At 43.8% G+C, this 21,008-nt stretch overlaps 1 protein-coding gene across 1 annotated transcript in view; it reads left to right on the plus strand.

Moving 5' to 3' along the window:
• The window catches only part of MORN5 (MORN repeat containing 5), a 56,466-nt gene that overhangs the window by 8,351 nt on the left and 27,107 nt on the right, over window positions 1–21,008 (plus strand). Inside the window, exon 2 of the mRNA XM_033962440.1 lies at window positions 8,882–9,029. Coding sequence (XP_033818331.1) covers window positions 8,882–9,029 — 148 coding nt within the window. The remainder of the gene's footprint in view (window positions 1–8,881; window positions 9,030–21,008) is intronic.

Below are 21,008 nucleotides of genomic sequence, written 5' to 3' on the forward strand. Positions count from 1 at the left end.
TACCAAGTTTCGTTCAAATCTGTCAAGCCGTTTTTGAATTACTGTGAGAATGGTAGCTTTTTACATTTTTTCCATTGACATGAATGGGTGAAATCTGATTTTATGTTTGTAGCTCCGCCCACGTGTGCAGGTGGGCCGTGAGACCCCCAGAACATATCACCCCAGGTAGTGAGGGATCTGCATACCAAGTTTCGTTCAAATCGTTCAAGCCGTTTTTGAATTACTGTTAGAATGGCAGTTTTTTACATTTTTTCCATTGACATGAATTGGTGAAATCTGATTTTCTGTTTATAGCTCCGCCCACGTGTGCAGGTGGGCCGCGAGACCCCCAGAACATTTCACCCCAGGTAGTGAGGGATCTGCATACAAAGTTTCGTTCAAATCGGTCAAGCCGTTTTTGAATTACTGTGAGAATGGCAGCTTTTTACATTTTTTCCATTGACATGAATGGGTGAAATCTGATTTTCTGTTTGTAGCTCCGCCCACATGTGCAAGTGGGCCGCGAGACCGCCAGAACATATCACCCCATGTAGTGAGGGATCTGCATACCAAGTTTCGTTCAAATCGGTCAAGCTGTTTTTGAATTACTGTGAGAATGGCAGCTTTTTACATTTTTTCCATTGACATGAATGGGTGAAATCTGATTTTCTGTTTGTAGCTCCGCCCACGTGTGCAGGTGGGCCGCGAGACCCCCAGAACATATCACCCCAGGTAGTGAGGGATCTGCATACCAAGTTTCATTCAAATCCGTCAAGCCGTTTTTGAATTACTGTGAGAATGGCAGCTTTTTACATTTTTTCCATTGACATGAATGGGTGAAATCAGATTTTATGTTTGTAGCTCCGGCCACGTGTGCAGGTGGGCAGCGAGACCCCCAGAACATATCACCCCAGGTAGTGAGGGATCTGCATACCAAGTTTCGTTCAAATCGGTCAAGCCGTTTTTGAATTACTGTGAGAATGTCAGCTTTTTACATTTTTTCCATTGACATGAATGGGTGAAATCTGATTTTAGGTTTGTAGCTCCGCCCACGTGTGCAGGTGGGCTGCGAGACCCCCAGAACATATCATCCCAGGTAGTGAGGGATCTGCATACCAAGTTTCGTTCAAATCGGTCAAGCCGTTTTTGAATTACTGTGAGAATGGCAGCTTTTTACATTTTTTCCATTGACATGAATGGGTGAAATCTGATTTTCTGTTTGTAGCTCCACCCACGTGTGCAGGTGGGCCGCGAGACCCCCAGAACATATCACCCCAGGTAGTGAGGGATCTGCATACCAAGTTTCGTTCAAATCGGTCAAGCCGTTTTTGAATTACTGTGAGAATGGCAGCTTTTTACATTTTTTTCCATTGACATGAATGGGTGAAATCTGATTTTATGTTTGTAGCTCCGCCCACATGTGCAGGTGGGCCGCGAGACCCCCAGAACATATCATCCCAGGTAGGGAGGGATCTGCATACCAAGTTTCGTTCAAATCGGTCAAGCCGTTTTTGAATTACTGTGAGATTGGCAGCTTTTTACATTTTTTCCATTGACATGAATGGGTGAAATCAGATTTTCTGTTAGTAGCTCCGGCCACGTGTGCAGGTGGGCCGCGAGACCCCCAGAATATATCACCCCAGGTAGTGAGGGATCTGCATACCAAGTTTCGTTCAAATCGGTCAAGCCGTTTTTGAATTACTGTGAGAATGGCAGCTTTTTACATTTTTTCCATTGACATGAATGGGTGAAATCTGATTTTATGTTTGTAGCTCCGCTCACGTGTGCAGGTGGGCCGCGAGACCCCCAGAACATATCACCCCAGGTAGTGAGGGATCTGCATACTAAGTTTCGTTCAAATCGGTCAAGCCTTTTTTGAATTACAGTGAGAATGGCAGCTTTTTACATTTTTTCCATTGATATGAATGGGTGAAATCTGATTTTCTGTTTGTAGCTCCGCCCACGTGTGCAAGTGGGCCGCGAGACCCCCAGAACATATCACCCAATGTAGTGAGGGATCTGCATACCAAGTTTCGTTCAAATTGGTCAAGCTGTTTTTGAATTACTGTGAGAATGGCAGCTTTTTACATTTTTTCCATTGACATGAATGGGTGAAATCTGATTTTCTGTTTGTAGCTCCGCCCACGTGTGCAGGTGGGCCGCGAGACCCCCAGAACATATCACCCCAGGTAGTGAGGGATCTGCATACCAAGTTTCGTTCAAATCGGTCAAGCCGTTTTTGAATTACTGTGAGAATGGCAGCTTTTTACATATTTTCCATTGACATGAATGGGTGAAATCTGATTTTCTGTTTGTAGCTCCGCCCACGTGTGCAGGTGGGCCGCGAGACCCCCAGAACATATCACCCCAGGTAGTGAGGGATCTGCATACCAAGTTTCGTTCAAATCGGTGAAGCCGTTTTTGAATTACAGTGAGAATGGCAGCTTTTTACATTTTTTCCATTGACATGAATGGGTGAAATCTGATTTTCTGTTTGTAGCTCCGCCCACGTGTGCAGGTGGGCCACGAGACCCCCAGAACATATCACCCCAGGTAGTGAGGGATCTGCATACAAAGTTTCGTTCAAATCGGTCAAGCCGTTTTTGAATTACTGTGAGAATGGCAGCTTTTTACATTTTTTCCATTGACATGAATGGGTGAAATCAGATTTTATGTTTGTAGCTCCGGCCACGTGTGCAGGTGGGCAGCGAGACCCCCAGAACATATCACCCCAGGTAGTGAGGGATCTGCATACCAAGTTTCGTTCAAATCGGTCAAGCCGTTTTTGAATTACTGTGAGAATGGCAGCTTTTTACATTTTTTCCATTGACATAAATGGGTGAAATCTGATTTTCTGTTTGTAGCTCCGCCCATGTGTGCAGGTGGGCCACGAGACCCCCAGAACATATCACCCCAGGTAGTGTGGGATCTGCATACCAAGTTTCGTTCAAATCGGTCAAGCCGTTTTTGAATTACTGTGAGAATGGCAGCTTTTTACATTTTTTCCATTGACATGAATGGGTGAAATCTGATTTTCTGTTTGTAGCTCCGCCCACGTGTGCAGGTGGGCCGCGAGACCCCCAGAACATATCACCCCAGGTAGTGAGGGATCTGCATACCAAGTTTCGTTCAAATCGGTCAAGCCGTTTTTGAATTACAGTGAGAATGGCAGCTTTTTACATATTTTCCATTGACATGAATGGGTGAAATCTGATTTTCTGTTTGTAGCTCCGCCCACGTGTGCAGGTGGGCCGCGAGACCCCCAGAACATATCACCCCAGGTAGTGAGGGATCTGCATACCAAGTTTCGTTCAAATCGGTGAAGCCGTTTTTGAATTACAGTGAGAATGGCAGCTTTTTACATTTTTTCCATTGACATGAATGGGTGAAATCTGATTTTATGTTTGTAGCTCCGCCCACGTGTGCAGGTGGGCAGCGAGACCCCCAGAACATATCACCCCAGGTAGTGAGGGATCTGCATACCAAGTTTCGTTCAAATCTGTCAAGCCGTTTTTGAATTACTGTGAGAATGGTAGCTTTTTACATTTTTTCCATTGACATGAATGGGTGAAATCTGATTTTATGTTTGTAGCTCCGCCCACGTGTGCAGGTGGGCCGTGAGACCCCCAGAACATATCACCCCAGGTAGTGAGGGATCTGCATACCAAGTTTCGTTCAAATCGGTCAAGCCGTTTTTGAATTACTGTGAGAATGGCAGCTTTTTACATTTTTTCCATTGAAATGAATCGGTGAAATCTGATTTTATGTTTGTAGCTCCGCTCACATGTGCAGGTGAGCCGCGAGACCCCCAGAACATATCATCCCAGGTAGTGAGGGATCTGCATACCAAGTTTCGTTCAAATCTGTCAAGCCGTTTTTGAATTACTGTGAGAATGGTAGCTTTTTACATTTTTTCCATTGACATGAATGGGTGAAATCTGATTTTATGTTTGTAGCTCCGCCCACGTGTGCAGGTGGGCCGTGAGACCCCCAGAACATATCACCCCAGGTAGTGAGGGATCTGCATACCAAGTTTCGTTCAAATCGTTCAAGCCGTTTTTGAATTACTGTGAGAATGGCAGCTTTTTACATTTTTTCCATTGACATGAATGGGTGAAATCTGATTTTCTGTTAGTAGCTACGGCCACGTGTGCAGGTGGGCTGCGAGACCCCCAGAATATATCACCCCAGGTAGTGAGGGATCTGCATACCAAGTTTCGTTCAAATCGGTCAAGCCGTTTTTGAATTACTGTGAGAATGGCAGCTTTTTACATTTTTTCCATTGAAATGAATCGGTGAAATCTGATTTTATGTTTGTAGCTCCGCTCACATGTGCAGGTGAGCCGCGAGACCCCCAGAACATATCATCCCAGGTAGTGAGGGATCTGCATACCAAGTTTCGTTCAAATCGGTCAAGCCGTTTTTGAATTACTGTGAGAATGGCAGCTTTTTACATTTTTTACATTGACATGAATGGGTGAAATCTGATTTTATGTTTGTAGCTCCGCCCAGGTGTGCAGGTGGGCCACGAGACCCCCAGAACATATCATCCTAGGTAGTGAGGGATCTGCATACCAAGTTTCGTTCAAATCGGTCAAGCCGTTTTTGCATGATCGCGGCACATACACACACACATACCTCCGATTTTATATATATAGATAAACAAGCAAATTTAAAAATTATTTTCACTTCCACCGGGAGTCGGTGCAACATTTGATAATAAGGTGTTGCTACATGCTCCGATTTGTTTTCAAATTAAAAATTAAACACGCTGCTGTGTTTTGAATGATTCTCATCCTTTTAATAGTTTTCTTATAAGAACCAAGATAGATAATATTGCAGTAATCCAATATGCTTAAAACCAAGGATTGTACTAGCAATCTAAAATACAAAAAAATAAAAATAGGATTTTATAGTGTGAAGTTTCCAAAAACACAAAGAAGCTTATTGCCTCTTTGCAGATGATACCAAAATCTGCAATAGAGTAGACACCCCTGATGGTGTGAATAATATGAGGAAGGACCTAGCAAAGCTTGAAAAATGGTCTGAAATTTGTCAGATAAGATTTAATGCTAAGAAATGCAAGGTTATGTATTTGGGCTGCAAAAATCAGAGGGAACAGTACAGTTTAGGGGTGAAGAATTTTTGTGCACGAAAGAGGAGTATGATTTGGGTATGATAGTATGTCATGATCTAAAGGTGGCCGAAGAGGTTGAAAAGGCAACGGTGAAAGCTAGAAGGATGCTAGCAGGTTCATAATCAAAACATTTAAATGTTGAAAAACCAGCCTAAGTTAGCACTTGGATGTCCTACTAGCCAGGATGTCCAAGTACTAATAATCGAAACCAACTTTCTGGACATCCAGCAGGACTTCCAAGCTGCTGAACATCCAGAGCCTAAAGGGGTGTGTTGGGAAGTGTGTTATGGGCAGGTATGTGGTGGGCTTAACCCTTGACATCCTGCAGCAATAATCAAAGCTTTTCCTGGACCTCCAAGCCAGAACTTACTTAGACCTGTTTTACATGCATCTAAGTGTTCAAAAGGTGACCAAACTGATAAGATGACCACTGCAGTGTTTAAGGCATGAATCCCCCTTACTCCCCCAGTGATCACGACCACCTCCTACCAGCCTTTGAGTGAAAAAAAAGCCCAGTATGCTTCCCATCAGCTGATCACGGCAGGGGGAATCCCCACCAGCTGAGCTAGTTTCAGGGATTCCTGCCAGCTCAGCTAATGGGGATTACCCCTGCCAGGATCAGCTGAACTGGCAGGGAGATTCCTCTCTCCCTTCCTCCCTCACAGTCACTGATCACAGAGCCACCGCACTACACCCCTCTCCTCCAAAATCCCCAAACACTCCTAACATCCCCTCATACCCCCTGTACTTTTGATACAAAAATCGGCAGGAGGGATGCCCACTCCCTCCATTCCAATGCCTATGTAAAGATCTCAATATATATACTTTGGAGGAAAGGCAGGAGAGGGAAGATATGATAGAAACATTTAAATACTTACGTGGAATAAATGTGCATGTATCTAGTCTCTTTTTCATTTGAAAGGAAGCTCTGAAATGGGAGGGCATAGAATGAAGTTTAAGAGGTCCAGGAGCAATATAAGAAAATGCTTTTTTACAGAAAGGGTGGTAGATGCATGGAATAGACTCCTGGTTGAGATGGTGGAGACAAAACCTGTCTGTATTCAAGAAAATGTGGGACAAACATGTGTGATCTCTTCAGGAGAGGATGAAATCGTGGATGCTGTGGATGGACAGCCAGGATGGGCCATTAGGCCTTTATGTTCTTATGTTATAAAGTACAGAGCGGAATGCACAAGGTGCAGGAATCTTTATTAAAAGTCTATACAAAATTGTAATCCATAAAAATGGGTCTTATATACATGGAGTATGAACCCAGCACGGTCCGTGTTTCGGAGAAACACTCCTTCCTCAGGGGTCCGGTATGTTCGATGTATCACATATAGAGGGTCATGCGGAGAACAACGTTGTAATATAAAATAATCAAAATTTTAGAATTGGAGGAAATAATCTAATATAATAAAACGCTAGACGCGCATGCGCACTCAGACCTGCGTGATCTGAAATCCCTGATCTGTGAGATGTATGTCCGTGGCTTTGCAGGAGTGCGCATGCGCGAGTCCCCAGCCTTACTGCTTCCCAGCCGCCAGCGTTGGACTCCCTGCTCTCCAGATCGCAGTGTACAGACCGGTAGGGCACTGGGAGCTAGGGAGAAAGCAAGGGTTCAGTTCGTCTTCGTCGTTGTCTTTGCCCCTCCCCCCATTCCCTGTTGAGCCTCCCACCCGATTTTCTCTACTCGCGGTCTGGCCGGCTACCTTAGTCCCTTGCCGCCGCCGCCACCCTCTTCCCTTCCCTTCCCGTGGTCAACAAACCTCTTGGCTCCAGCAGCGGCCGCAGCACTGTAAACACGCTGCTTCGCTGCCTCTACTGCCTTGATTTGCTCTTCCGTGTCTCTGATGACATCATCAGGGACACAGAAGAACAAATCGGGGCAGTAGAGGCCGCGAAGCAGCGTGTTTACAGTGCTGCGGCCGCTGCTGGAGCCAAGAGGTTTGTTGACCGCGGGAAGGGGGTGGCGGCGGCGGCAAGGGACTAGGGGAGCTGGCCAGACCGCGAGAAGAGAAAATCGGGTGGGCCACGAAGAGACAGGGAGGAACTGGAGCGGAAGAGGGAAAGGGGCCTGCTTTGGGGGAGGGGTGTGCTTGGAGGCAGACAGCTTTGCTTGGGGGGGGGGAGACAGAAGGGGGGCCACGGAGACACAGTCAGGGAGGAACTGGAGGGGCAGAGGGAAAGGGGTCTGCTTTGGGGGAGGGGTGTGCTGGGAGGTAGATAGCTTTGCTTGGGGGGGGAGACAAAATGGGGGGCCACGGAGAGACAGTCAGGGAAGAATTGTAGGGGTAGAGGGAAAGGGTGTGCTGGGAGGCAGACAGCTTTGCTTGGGAGGGGAGACAGAAGGGGGGCCACGGAGACACTGTCAGGGAGGAATTGGAGGGGTAGAGGGAAAGGGGGCTGCTTCGGGGGGAGGGATGTGCTGGGAGGCAGATCGTTTTGCTTATGGGGGGAAGACAGAAGGGGGGCCACGGAGAGACAGTTAGGGAGGAACTGGAGGGGGAGAGGGAAAGGGGGCTGCTTTCTAGCACCCGTTAATGTAACGGGCTTAAAGACTAGTAATAATAATAAACAATGAAACCTTCATTTTCTTTTATCTCAAGAGGGAAATCATGATGGTGGTGGAAATGGGTAGAAAGAAGTTAGAGGGTTGGGAAAGCTGTACTTTCAAGTTTCAAGTTTATTAAAACATTTTTTATACCGCTAATTCAAATTTCTAAGCGGTGTACAGCCTTAATAAAAGAAAGCTTTTAAAACACAAATAAAAATTGGTGTTAAAATATTATACAGTACTATACTAGGCTAGTAGACTTTTAGCATAGGACACATATACTGACTACACATAATATGGGAAGTAGGGTTGAATTACAATAATTCACGCAATTACATTGAATTACAATAAATACAATAAGCACACTTAAGGGTTAAAACAATAGGTGGGGAAAGGGACTATTGCTGATTTAGTCCTAAAAAGGACAGTTTTATCCAAAAGCATCCTCAAATAAAAATGTTTTGAGTTTTGCTTTAAACTGCTTTATCGAGGTTTCTGCTCGTAAGTGATTGGGCAATGAATTCCATAGGGAAGGTGCAGTGACGGCAAAGTTATTAGATCTCAGCGTATTGATTAGTTTCAAAGATGGTACAACAAGAAGGTTTTGTGACGTAGATCAGAGCAATTTAGCAGGTTGATATGGAATAAGAAGTCTATCAATGAATTTGGGTTGGCTATTGGAACGAACAGTAAAATTTTGTAACTAATTCTGTGCTCAACAGGCAGCCAATGAGCGTCGATTAGAAGGGGAGAGACATGGTCTTACTTCAATGTCCTATACTTGCAGTGTTACATTTACAGATCACATTCCTTAAGGAAATGTGCAATGAACAAAATATATATATCTCAAATGCTTTAGTATATTCTATGAGTAAAATGGTGTGGTAGCTGTGCTTGTCCACTTTTAAAGGTAATATATAGAAATAAAAACAAAGGAAATAAGGTGATACCTTTTTTATTGGACTAACTTAACCCTTCTTCAGCTCAGAATATATATATTCTATGAAATGAATATCAGAGCACACTGAAGACATCACCAAGCCATTTAGGTTTTCATTTTTTATTTTATAACTATGTTGAGGTATTCTGCTTTGCATAACATACAGCTCATTAGTGGCAACATGAAAACTATGTAGAATAAGAATAAATTAACATGAATGAATAATATAGATTGGAAGGATCCACATCTTTTGAACTGGTTGTTACAGGATGGAGGGAAAAGGCAAGTATACCCTGCCAACTGACACCACATATGAAGGCGAGATGAAAGATGGAATGTTCCATGGCAAAGGAATCTTACATTTTCCCAATGGAAGCCAATACTCTGCAACCTGGAAAGACGGAATTGCCCAAGAGGTACAGCACCAGCATTGTAAATACTTGTGTTTTTCATTCCTAACTGTAGAAAATTCTGCACAGGAGAGATCTCTATCGAATGGAACTGAGAAATTCACAAGATGATTCAACTATGTATTTATTGTATTTCATTGATTAACATTTATTTACTGCGTTTTTGAAGAAATTCATCCAAGGGCAAGTACAGCAACTGTAACTGGATATAAGCAATTTACCATTATATTGATAGTACTAGTCTTTAAGCCCATTACATTAACGGGTGCTAGAATATATGTCTGACTTTTTTTTTTTTTCTTTCTGTCTCTCTCCCCCTCTATTTCCCTGTGTAGCGCTGTCTCTGCTTTCTTCCTCACTTTGCACTCTCCAGCTGTAACATTACTGCCTTGCTTTTTCTCCTGCAAGCATTTCCGCTCTCTTTCTCATTCCCAGTCTCTTTGCTCTTTTTCTCTTCTTGCAGGGGTCTCTGCTCTACTTTCTCTATGTGTTCCTTATTCCTGCAAACCTCTATGCTGTATTTTTTTCCCTGTATGCTCCTGATCTTGTGTTTCCCTGTAGGTATTTATTCCTATTTTTTTTCCTTCTTCAGTCTCAGCTCTTCTTTCTCTGAACATTTCCTACCCCAGTCTCTCCAATTTTCTTTCCTTCATCTGAACATTTCCTACCTCAGTCTCTCCAATTTTCTTTCCTTCTTCAGTCTCAGCTCTTCTTTATCTGAACATTTCCTTCCTCAGTCTGTCCAATTGCAGCTCGCTTTCCCTCTAAGCCCCTGCTGCAAGTGGCTGTGCATGTCTTCTCTCCTGCTCCCCTTTCCCGACAAACCTGCGACTCCAGCAGCGTGTGCAGCACTCTACACACGCTGCTTCGGGGCCTTCTACTGCCCTGATTTACTCTGGCACGTCCCTGATGACATCATCAGAGATGCAGCAGAGCAAATCAGGGCAGTAGAAGGCCCCGAAGCAGCGTGTGTAGTGCTGCACATGCTGCTTGAATCGGCGTTTGGAGTCGGGACCACGAAGAAAGTAGTGGCTGGAGTCTTTTTTCGGCGCTTCCCTTCCCGCCCCTTGAGGTGACGCCGCAGCTCCTCTCGATCCCCGCCAGCGTCGGAAGCCTTCTCCGACGCTGGTGCGGCTCGTGAGAGGAGCCGACAGGAGAGCAGGATGTCCAGCGCCGGGGTCCAGTCCTTCCGGCGAGTGTAGGTAGGTGCTGGGGATTCGCGCATACGCACTCCTGTGGCCACAGACCTACTGATAATGGAAGCACGCTGGTAGGAGTGCACATACGCGGCTAGCGTTTTATTATATAGGATGACCTCATTGAAATGCTCAAATATCATCATAGCAGTACACAATTAGAATAGCAAAGTAGACTTGGAAATAATCCAAGTAAGGGCTCCTTTTACAAAGCCGTGGTAGTGATTTCTGGCACAGCTACTGCAACAAATGAGTTGTGTTGTATTTGTTGCATGGGAATTACTACTGTTGCTTTCTAAAAGGGGCCCTTAATCATAGTAATAACAATGTAATACAGGTCAGCTTAGCACAGTTTAAAACATTCATGTAGCAGGGTACATTAAAAATGACAAAACATCCATACTGAATAATATGGTATTAATGCACTACACATGAAGACATGCTGATAGCGAATGCTTTCTGTAGCATGAAAAAACCATCACTTGCTGACTGTCTCCAGATATTTGGCCAGTTGCACAGCTCAGGAATAATAGAGAATGGAAACTTACTTGTTTAGATTTATGCCACCTTATTTATTTATTTTATTTAATCAGTTTTAAACCATTTTGCTGATTCCAACCATGTGTATAATTTTTCTGCACAGCACTTGATTTTTCTTTATTAATAAACCTCTCAGGTCTGAACCAGAGCTGTGCTTTACCATTATATGCAGTCGTTTACACTTCAGTATTTCATAATAATAATTTTCAGTGTATATGAGGCATTATATCCAAGCAGGGCTTCAACAGACTTAACAATTTTATTGGTAACTACCAGGCTTTTAAGATGTTGGCCCACAGCTCTGGTTTCGAAGAGGTGTTTAAAATAACAGGATTGGTTAGAGAATGAACAGCAGGTAGATACATTTATTTAAGATGAGTATTTCTTTTCATTGGGAGTGGAAGGATTGCAAATTCCTATTGAATAAGTGCTGGTTTCTGTACATTTCCCCAAATAATGATTTTATAGTTGTAATAACAGTTATCTAAAGGTGTTTTTAACTGCCACATAAACACTTGCTTTAGCTGTATAACATTACTAGCTTGGTATATATTTTTATGAAAATTAGAAGTGTAGGGTTGTTCATTTTAATGACATATATGCTTTTCTCATTATATTTGCTTGTATTTTTTCAATCTTTGACTCTTAGGGATCCTTTTACCAAGGAGCGCTAGGGCTTTAACGCGCGGAATAGCACGCGCTACATTGCCGTGCACGCTAGACCTTAATGCCAGCATTGAGCTGGCGTTAGTTCTAGAAGCGTAGCACACTAGCACACCTTAGTAAAAGGAGCCCTTAAACTTTTATTGGAATTTTCTGTGCCTGATAATTTGAATGCTATATTAAAATACGAGGGTCATTTCATAAATAATGCACACTGTTTTATCAAACTGTGTTAGGTTTTTTAATCTGAGGTTAAAGCTCCAGCGCTCGTAGAAATTCAATGAGCATCGGAGCTTTTACCATAGTGGCCTGCGATAAAAAAAACCCTAACATGGCTTAATAAAAGGGTAGCAAAATATATTGTATATCTACACAGAAACTCATAACCCCCCTCCCTTTATCAAGCCATGTTAGGGCCATGGCGGTATTCTATGAGCGTTGGAGTTTTTACTGCCACGGCCTGAAATAAAAAAAACTCTAACGTGACTTGATAAAAGGGGGGGATATATAAATATATATCTCAATATCATGTTTCTTTCATTTCAGATTGTCTTAAATAAAACTATTAATTCATTTAATTCTAAGCATTACCATAAAATACCTCCATATTTATCCATATTAAATAAATGTACAAATTGAATTTATTGAGTTTTAATATAAAATATTTACATACTGCGAGGGTCATTTCATAAATGCGCACTATTTTTTGAAATTCACATGTTTTAATTTTTTTCAAGCATCTCTTTACAACCCTTCAATATAGTCTTCCTGCTTTGCAATGACCATGTCCCAACGTCTGGGAAGCTTAATTATTCCATCTAAGACACCGTTTTGTTCAGTTGCCGAATGTTTTGGGTACCGGTGGAAGAAAGCTCTTCCAGAAATGCAAAATGATGTCCACGCATAGGTTGTTTCAACTTTGGAAAAAGGTCGAAGTCTGGTGGACTCATGTCTGGACTGTAGGGAGAACATAAGATTTGCCGCTGCTGGGTCAGACCAGTGGTCCATCATGCCTAGCAGTCCGCTCACGCGGCGGCCCTTTGGTCAAAGACCAGTGTCCTACTTGAGTCTAGCCTTACCTGTGTATGTTCTGGTCCAGCAGGAACTTATCTAACCTTTTCTTGAATCCCTGAAGGGTGCTTTCCCCTATAACAGCCTCTGGAAGAGCGTTACAGATTTCTACCACTCTCTGGATGAAGAAGAACTTCCTTACATTTGTATGGAGTCTATCCCCTTTTAACTTAAAGAGTGCCATCTCGTTCTCTCTACCTTGGAGAGGGTTAACAACCTGTCTTTATCTACTAAGTCTATTCCCTTCATTATCTTGAATGTTTCGATCATGTCCTCTTCTCAGTCTCCTCTTTTAAAGGGAGAAGAGGCCCGTTTCTCTAATCTCTCACTGTACGGCAACTCCAGCCCCTGAACCATTTTTGTCACTTTTTTCTGAACCCCTTCAAGTAGTACTATGTCCTTTTTCATGTACGGCGACCAGTGTTGGATGCAGTACTCTAGGTGGGGGTGCACCATGACCCGGTACAGCGACATGATAACCTCCGATTTGTTTGTGATCCTCTTCTTAATCATTCCCAGCATTCTTTTTGCCCTTTTTGCCACTTTCCTTGATTATTCTATTTTTAATATTTTGTAGTTCAATTCCCTTTTTCCCCTTTTTTCTTGTTTGTTAAGTTTGTTAATAGTCCTGTTCGGAATTAAGTTTATGTTAAGTATTGTATTATTCCCTAATACTGTAATTTTATTGTTTATTATTTATGTCCATCGCTTTGAATTGTGATTAAGCGATTAATCAAAAACACTAATAAACTTGAAACTTCCACGCATGGCGCGGACCTCTCTACAAGTACTTCCAAGTAACTTGCCCAGAGTCACAAGGAACTGCAGTGGGAATTGAACTCACAACTTCAGGGTACTGAGGCAGCTGCTCTAACCACTGGGCCACTCCTTCACTAGGTTTTTTTCCTTTTTTATAGGTATCAGTTTATTCTGCTGTGTATAACATTTTTGGACAACAGATTATTCATGGAGGAATTCTGCATAATGCAGAATTGCACAGTTGCGCAGAATTCCCTTTTCCCGGGCAGAATCTTGACCTTGTCGGCATCTTCAGATCGCAGCATTGGCAGCAGTTCCACACTCTGCCTGCCGCTAACCTGGAAGTCTCTCTGTGGCAGAGGGGAGGCTTTCAGGTTAGTGGCAGGCAATATGTGAAAGTTGCTGCCAATACTGTGACCTGAAGAAGCAAGCCTTAGAGAACAGGGGAGGAGAGGAAGGAAAGTTGGTGGCATAGAAGGTAGGAAGTGGTAAGAGGAAGGAAAGTTGGTGGCACAGTGGGAGGGAAGAGGTGAGAGGAAGGAAAGTTGGTAGCTTAAGGGGCGGAGAGGAGGGTGAAAGGAAGGAAAGTTGGTGACACAGGGCGAGGTGAGGGAAGAGAGGAAGAAAAGATGCTGGCACAGAGGGAGAAGAGGAAGACATGCATGGTGAGAGGAGATGATGAATTTCATATAATGGAGGGGAGGAAGGGAGAGATGGTGCATGGAGGGGGATAGAGAGATTTGACACAAGGTATAAGGAAGGGGGAGAGAGAGAGGTGTTGAATATGGGGGTGGATGAGAGAGGGATAGATACTCCTCATTCCTGGAAAACAGATCCCAAAGTGTTCTGCTCAATGACACACTATCAAAACTGAAACCGATCAAATATGATGTTCCACAGGGGGCTCAACTATCCCCCCTATTATTCAATCTCTACATTAGACCTGTCCTAGACATAGCCCACATATATCAAATACAGATTCACTCTTTTGCGGATGACATCCAACTGTACCTACCGCTAGGAGAAGCCCATGATGCCCAGATTGAGAAACTCCTAAACTGCTTTTCAGAAATCAAAAACTGGATGTCCGTCAATAAACATCAACTAAATGCCTCCAAGACAGAACTCCTTTGGATCCACAAAGAACGCTGCGACTGTGCCCGTCCCTCGTTGTGCTGGGACGCAACTACTCTAACTGCAAAAGACCAAGTGTGCAGCCTAGGAATACTCCTTGACTGTAACCTGTTGCTCTCCGACCATATCTCCTGGGAGTTCTGATCAACAAATTGATGAAGCCGTCCACGAAATGTGTGGCAGCGGCGTCGAAAAGGGCGAACAGAATGCTAGGAATGATAAAGAGGGGGATCACGAACAGATAGGAGAAGGTTATCATGCCGCTGTACTGGGCCATGGTGCGCCCTCACCTGGAGTAATCCATACAGCACTAGTCGCCGTACATGAAGAAGGACACAGTACTACTCGAAAGGGACCAGAGAAGAGCAACTAAGATGGTTAAGGGATTGTAGGACTTGCCATACAGCGAAAGATTAGAGCAACTGGGCCTCTTCTCCCTCAAACAGAGGAGATTGAGGGGGGACATGATCAAAACATTCAAGGTACTGAAGGGGATAGACTTAGTAGATAAGGACAGGTTGTTCACCCTCTCCATGGTAGGGAGAACGAGAGGGCACTCTCTAAAGTTGAAAGGGGATAGATTCTGTTCAAATATAAGGAAGTTCTTCTTCACCCAGAGAGTGGTAGAAAACTGGAACGCTCTTCCGGAGTCTGTCATAGGGGAAACACCCTCCAGGGATTCAAGACAAAGTTAGACAAGTTCCTGCTGAACAAGGATAGGGCTAGTATCAGTTAGGGTGCTGGTCTTTGACCCAAGGGCCGCCGCATGAGCAGACTGCTGGGCATGATGGACCACTGGTCTGACTCAGCAGCGGCAATTCTTATGTTCTTATGTGGTATCTTCCTCATTTTACTACCTGCAACAACTCTGAAAAATAAGGAACTACTTTTCAGAGTCTGACTTTTCCCAACTACTCTAAGCCCTAGTACTCTCCTGCATGGATTACTGCAATGCACTATTCAATGGTCTCATGGCAAAGAATGTACGACGGCTCCAGTGTGTTCAAAATGCAGCAATCAGGCTTCTATTAAATCTCCACGCACGTGACCCTGTCTCCCAGGCTCTAGCATCTGCTCACTGGCTACCTGTAGCTAAATGTGTCTTCAAGGGCCTGATGCTAGCATTCAAATCTTTATACGACATGGCACCGGGCTATGTGATGGCTAAACTTCCTCCGTATCTACCAAACCGGTCTCTACGCTCTCAGGATGAAATACGCCTCAAAACGCCCCCCTGGTCATGATCTTCACCTACAAACTGCCAAACAACTGTCCTACTCCCACTTCATACCAAGCTACTGGAATCGACTGCCATTTCAGATCAGATCTCTTGAAGGTCTCCTCAACTTCAGGAAAGCAATAAAAGCATACCTCTTCATCTGACCCCCTGCCCTTGATCCATGGACTACAAAGAATTGTATATTGGTAACTGAACCAGAGACTGCTCTGCAAATTTATGGAGCTTTGTCATTCTTGTTTTCTCTAGCACAAGAGTGTCAGCAGCTTTTCGGTCAGCCCAGGTGACTTCTTTGGTGGTGCAGGTGACTAAGCACACCCCTCTCCCCGGTGGAGGTGGTGTAGTGTTAAAATATATCAAGACCATAGTGTGCCTGTGGTCCTCAGGAAACCTTTTGATGCAGCTACTTTAGGTATCAAAACTGCTTCGGTGACGTCTTTGTGGCATGCGCCTGTCCCTCTTGGCGGCACACACCGGAGAGTGCAGCAGTGGTTTCCCCTCCTCAACTTTTGATGGTTGGACCATCTTGAGAGCTTTGGCAAAGGTGTCAGCATACTCACTCTCGGCCTGCCAATTGCTCTGGATCAGATAGTGGACTGGCGATTCCACTTTAAGGCGGTATTAGCTAGGCTGCCTTTTAAGGGGCTCTTGTTGTTTGGCAAAGGCCTGGATGATCTCATGTATTCTGTGATGGACTATCACCCTAAGCCCATGTCTGATAGTGGACCCAAACCCTCCTGGGGTTCTGGTCATTCTCATTTTTTGTCTCACAGCACTCCATATGTGACCTATTTGCCAGTAGCTCACAGACAGAAGCTATGTGCCCAGATTTCTTCTCATCTGGAGCGGTCAGCTCCTTCGGCATAGGATTATCTTCAAGTTCTAGGATCCATGGTTGCCTAACTGGATGTAGTTCCTTGAGCGAGGGTGCTGTATATAGAATCTAGGCCAGGGGTAGGGAACCTCAGTCCTCGAGAGCCATATTCCAGTCGGGTTTTCAGGATTTCCCCAATGAATATGCATGAGATCTATTTGCTTGCACTGCTTTCAATGCATATTCATTGGGGAAATCCTGAAAACCCGACTGGAATATGGCTCTCGAGGACTGGAGTTCCCTACCTCTGATCTAGGCCTTAGCGGTCATTTTTTGGGCACTCAGATTGGGTGCCATTTACAGAATCTAGTCCAGTGCACATCAACACAATCTTCACCATAAATAATCTTCACGTGGTGGTGAATTTTAGTTGGAGGAATACTTATAATAGCCAGAAATTCTATCACAGCATGTTGATTGAATCACACTGACAAGTGCTAGCTGCATACTTCAATTTCACAAACAATAGCAAAACAGCGTCTTCACACAAGACTCTTCTTGCCTACTGAGGTGAAGGAAGAGATTTCAAATAAAGTGAACACATGTAGTACATCAGTGCTGCAATATGTTGATGAATTATGGAGGTAGAAGTATTTCTTTTCATTTAATCCTTATACTTCCAAATTAAATAAATGATATTCATTTAGCCCTGGCTTGCTAAAATACATTGTGAACTGGAAAAAAACAACCACGCTAAAATGGTTTTTGTTGTATCTTTCACAGAACTCAGCTAATTTTTATGAAATTTAGTGTGCCATGTCCTGAATGAAGTTGATATAAAATGTAAATATTTCCCACAGCACCACATCACTACCTTGTGAAAATGAATTGTTGCTATGGGATATGTGCAGAAGCAGACGATAGTTTGTAAACAGTCTCTGCACTTTGAACATCTGCTTGGTACTGCTAAAAGGTTACAGCAGTCAACGATTGTTGAAAGAGTTCCCACAAAAGGGTTTGGACAGAAATGGCCTTAATGTGCTGCTATGCAAGATCTGAGCAATGGGCACTGTGGATTGTAAGCCAGGCAGTGGATGACCCCGTTCAATTCACACACAAGAGCACATTGACATTGTATGCTATCTAGGAGGACATGCTGTAAACACACCAAACAACTCGCCAAATAGCAAGAGAAACAGGAATAAGCCAGACAACTGTGGTTAGCATAATTCATGAAGATCTAACTTAAAGTGTCTTAAAAAGTGTCATGCCCAAGAGTTAACTTTACACAACAAAGACACACGCCTGAAACTGCACAAGCAGCTTTTGACTAAGTACCCGGAGCTATAGGCAGTAGAACACTGTTTGGTTTGGGAGGGGCCCAGGAGCTCCACCCTAGCCTCAGCAGAATCTTTTGGCACGGCCTGTCGCCATCTCCTGACTCCACCTCCTACCAGCATTATACTTTAAATCTTCGGGCCAGCCGCCACGCAGCATCAGTGAGCACGCCTGCTCCTGGAAGTAGAATAAGGGTTGAAGGGCATGCCTGCTCATTGACACTGTGTGGTGGCTGCCCCAAAGATATAAAGTACAACACTAGGAAATGGGTGAGAGGAAGGGCACCAACCGTTGACCACCAATTTGGGGGGAGGCTCCCTGTTCTGATGCCTATGCCCAGAGCACATCATCAGCTTCATCTAGTTTATAGATGAAAAAATATTTACAGTAGCTCCACCAATTAATGTCAAATGCCTACTACGGACTTACTTTACCTTCAGCCAATCAGTCATGGTCTCGATCGCCGTGTTGAAACTTGGATTCACAGATCTGTTCTTCATTGATCCTGGGGTTAAGACCAACTGCGCATACTACCAGGACATCCCCTTGATGCAGAAACTGTTGCTAGTGATCTGTTACATGTCGGGAGATTACTTTATCTTCAAACAGGACAAAGCCCCAGTACATCAGGCAAAGGACACAATAGAACTGCTATATCAGAAGACCCCAGACTTCATTAGTCTAGACTTCTGGCCTGTGAATTCACCAAACCTAAAACCAGTTAACTACTGGATTTGGGGGCTGATACAGGAACGCATCTACTAGACAGTGATATCTGAAGTGGAAGATAAATGTAGATAAAATCCAAACATGGGCAACGAACAAAAAGTTGAAACTGAACGCCATCAAGAGCCATTGGTTTCCGCACCGCACAACAGAACATCATATCTAACCTCACTCTTTCATCAGGCATCACTCTCACAATTGAAAAATCCACCAAGGTACTCAGCTGTTTTTAGACGATACTCTCACAATGGAACCACAAATCTCTAACTTTTAGAAAAAGACCATCTACACTATGCGTCAATTGCGTCTCACAAGACCATACTTCCACCCACATCACTTTGCTCTGATCATTCAGATGATGGTCTTACCTCAACTGGACTATTGCAACTCTGCCTACCTTGGCATCAACACCACTCTTATCCACAAACTGCAGTTCATCCAGAACACAGCCATTAGACTAATCTACAAATTAAAGAAATATGATTCAATCACAACCTTCATCAGGCAACTACACTGGCTCCCAATATCATCCCAAATAATTTTCAGAACTTCATGTATCCTACACCAGATTCTGTACGGAAATTCGGCAGCCCCTTTCATCCAACTGCTCTCTACTGTTTGGTCGATATCAAGAAGAATCCTTAACAGAATTCAACTAAACCTGCCATCCACAAAATACCTCCACTACAAGCAAATTTTCTACTCTATGCTAACTTATCGGGGTGTAAAAACCTGGAATGACCTCTGTGATGGGGTCATGGGTGCCCAAGGGTCAACCAAGGCGTCTGCCACATGCTTCAGATCCACGCCTCTTGGAGTGCCAGTGATAGTGAGGCTCTGGGCCCCAAGGAAAGAAGTTCCCAATCAATATTATTTCTAAAAAAACCCCCACAAAAACAACCCACATCTTTTTATTCTTCTTTGAACACAAAATAAATTTCCTCTCATTCAGAGGCAGTTCCTCTCAGGTAGCCTTTGACTTTACCTTATACCAGGAACGTCCAAATAATCAAAAATAAGCTTTCCGCAGTTCAACCGTTCTCTGGATTCTGTACAATGGTAGTGCTTGTTATAAAGGCTGCTTTGCATTAAACACGGTTCCAGCAGCTGCCTCTCCCTAACCTCCTGACTGGGATAAGGCTTTCCCCATCCCTGCTCTCCACTTCTCAGGGAAAGAGGGTATTTTTTATTTCCCTCTTTTTTTTCCTATTCAGGCTACAGCCTAGCTTACTGCATTGCTTCTCTCAGCACTTTTGCCCTGCTTGGCCAATGGCACTACTGACCCATTTACTTATGGCCAGAGTGCTGGGGTATACTCCTCCCTGCATAACAATTGGAATCATGCCCTCCCGGCCCCCTTATAAGTGCCCTAGAGCTCTGGTAATAAATGCAGCTTTCAGCTCCATTTTCTAACCTAGCTCTTGTGCAGTGAATTCCTTTCCCCCATTCCTGGCTGGGGAATTTAATAGTTTTCACTCACATACTTTCCGTTTTGAAACCAAAAGCAGTGTTTGCTTTCATACCCACTGGGTTTAAAGTTAAGCTGAGGCTTCATTCCAACATATCTTCATACACACACACGTCCCCTTCATTTTGCCATTATTATTATTATTATTAAGCGAGTTACAACATTGAAAAAAAAATAACATTTCTTTTAACATAATGTTTAAAAATTTTTAAACAATAGTTATAACCAACAGACATACAGATCAACCAAGGCACTAGGTAGATCAATGCACTGCCCTGGATCAGCTGGGCTCAATTTACCTGCACATTCTCTGCCTGCTGGGGAAACTCTCTCCCTGATTGGTTGCACAGCGTGTTCTTCACTAGACTGAGACCCACCTCCTCTGTTTACTCTTTCAGTGTCAGATCTTATTCTCTGGGACTCACAGATATTCTGCTCAGTCTTTCTAGCAAGGGAATAATAGGGAGTTACATTATCCTGTCTGACTGGTAGAAATCTCCCTTTTGTTTTTATCCCTCTGCCTTATATCCCTTGGGCTGTCTCTCCTAGCAGGAGTTGGGACAGTTTTATCTCTGGCAGTGTCAGAAGGGGTATTTCTACCTGAGTCAGGCAGTTGCCTGTCACACCTCCCAGAAGCAATCAGGAAAGAGACAAACTACACCGCCTTCAAGAAAAAACCTAAAGACCCACCTCTTTGACATTTAACTGTTTCAACCTCTGTATTGCACCCCCTACTTCTATGCCCCTCCTCTTGCTTGCTCCCCCTCTACTTTCCCACTTCCTCTTTGATCTGTCGCCTTGAGTTTGTATAGGTTTGTGTGACTGAGTTGAAGCAGAGCATCGTTGACAAATCCATAGGTCAGTGGTGGCCAAGGCTAAGGGTGTGCCTTTATGCAAAGGGAGTGCACTTCGAACATCTATTTAATTGAAACATTACTTTTTGACTTTACCTTTTTCTGCAAGATACACCATAAAACTTTTTGATGTTTTTTATTCAGTTCACAATTCATTTTCACAAGGTAGTGTTGTGGTGTGTTGG

The sequence above is a fragment of the Geotrypetes seraphini genome, chromosome 10 (genome assembly GCF_902459505.1).
Source record: "Geotrypetes seraphini chromosome 10, aGeoSer1.1, whole genome shotgun sequence".
In the NCBI taxonomy this organism is placed as follows: Eukaryota; Metazoa; Chordata; class Amphibia; order Gymnophiona; family Dermophiidae; genus Geotrypetes; species Geotrypetes seraphini.